At 67.1% G+C, this 1,195-nt stretch overlaps 1 protein-coding gene across 1 annotated transcript in view; it reads right to left on the bottom strand.

Annotated features, from left to right (window-relative positions):
* Gtpbp3 (GTP binding protein 3 (mitochondrial)) overlaps positions 1–1,184 on the bottom strand; it is a gene marked incomplete at its 5' end in the record, with an annotated part of 15,554 nt that extends 14,370 nt beyond the window's left edge. Inside the window, 5 exons of the mRNA XM_013028346.1 lie at positions 14–179; positions 306–449; positions 536–608; positions 779–981; positions 1,064–1,184. Of these exons, the coding sequence (XP_012883800.1) occupies positions 14–179; positions 306–449; positions 536–608; positions 779–981; positions 1,064–1,184 (707 nt within the window). The remainder of the gene's footprint in view (positions 1–13; positions 180–305; positions 450–535; positions 609–778; positions 982–1,063) is intronic.
* Between the last annotated feature and the right edge of the window lie 11 nt (positions 1,185–1,195).

Raw genomic sequence — 1,195 nt, forward strand, 5'->3', positions numbered from 1 at the left:
CCTGCCTGCCCACCTCTCCCGGGCACGTCTGATGCCCTCCTGCTCCACAGGTCCCACGCCTTCCCACAGCCCTGCCGTGTCGCTCAGCAACACAGGGAACCCAGCCAGGTCCACTGCAGTCTCTAGCACGTCTCGAGTAGTTCCCGGCTCTGGGGACACGATGGACACAGGCTTCTGGCCTGAGGAAGGAAGGGGACAGGGTAACCCATAGAGCTCCTCTTCCAGACAGACCTTTGGACAGCTCAGCCTCCTTGTCCTGGCCTCACCCAGACCCAGACCCAGGCCCTGCCCCACCTCTGACATACTGAGTAGGTTCACCAGGCTGCTCTTGCCCGCGTTGGGAGGTCCAGCAACCACCACGTGAGCCCCTGAGCGCAGCCTCTGCCCACGCCTGGCATCTTGCAGATGGGCGCCCAGTGCTGCCTCCAGTGCCCGCAGTTCACTGTCCGCTGCGTGTGGGGAAGGGGGTCAGAAGGGTCCTTGGGAGCTGAAGTGTCAGCCACCACCACCTCCCCAGGACACGCGAAGGACACACCTTGCTCCAGCACATCCTCCTCCAGGTTGTCATCCTCCCCAAAGTCGATGTAGGCCTCCACGTGGGCCAGAGCCTAGGGGGGCATCAGGACAGCTCAGGAGCCCCCACGCTGTCTCTCATGTGCCCCCGGCCCAGGTACACCACAGGGAGGGCTGGCACCGCCTGGTCCAGGGCTCCCGCAACCCCAGCAAAAGACGAGGTTGGAGGGTGGGGAACGGGGAAATGGAGTCTTGGGGGGCTTGCCTTGGTGACAGTGTCTGCCCAGCGGTGGCAGAGCTCGCCCAGCTCCCCGTCCAGCTGTCTCAGAGCTTGTCGCCGCTGCGCCTCGGTTTCTGCGTGGATCAGATCCGCCAGCCCCTCCACCTCCGTCAGGCTCAGCTTCCCATGGGCAAAGGCGCGGCGGGTGAACTCCCCGGCCTCGGCAGGCCGCAGCCCGGGGACGCTGCCTGAGGGAAGGCCGCGTGGGTCCTGAGACCCCCGCCCGGGCCCACGGGGAGAGCCGGGCCTCGAACCCAGCCGGGAACTCACCCAGGGCCTGCAGGACGCCGCTCACCACGGCCGGGCCGCCGTGCACGTGGAACTCCGCGCAGTCCTCGCCGGTGAAGCTGTGGGGACCTAGAGTGACAAGGAGAAGAGGTCGGGGCGGAGGCGGGCGCCGGG

This window comes from Dipodomys ordii, unplaced genomic scaffold (assembly GCF_000151885.1).
Source record: "Dipodomys ordii isolate 6190 unplaced genomic scaffold, Dord_2.0 Scaffold108, whole genome shotgun sequence".
Lineage (NCBI taxonomy): Eukaryota > Metazoa > Chordata > Mammalia > Rodentia > Heteromyidae > Dipodomys > Dipodomys ordii.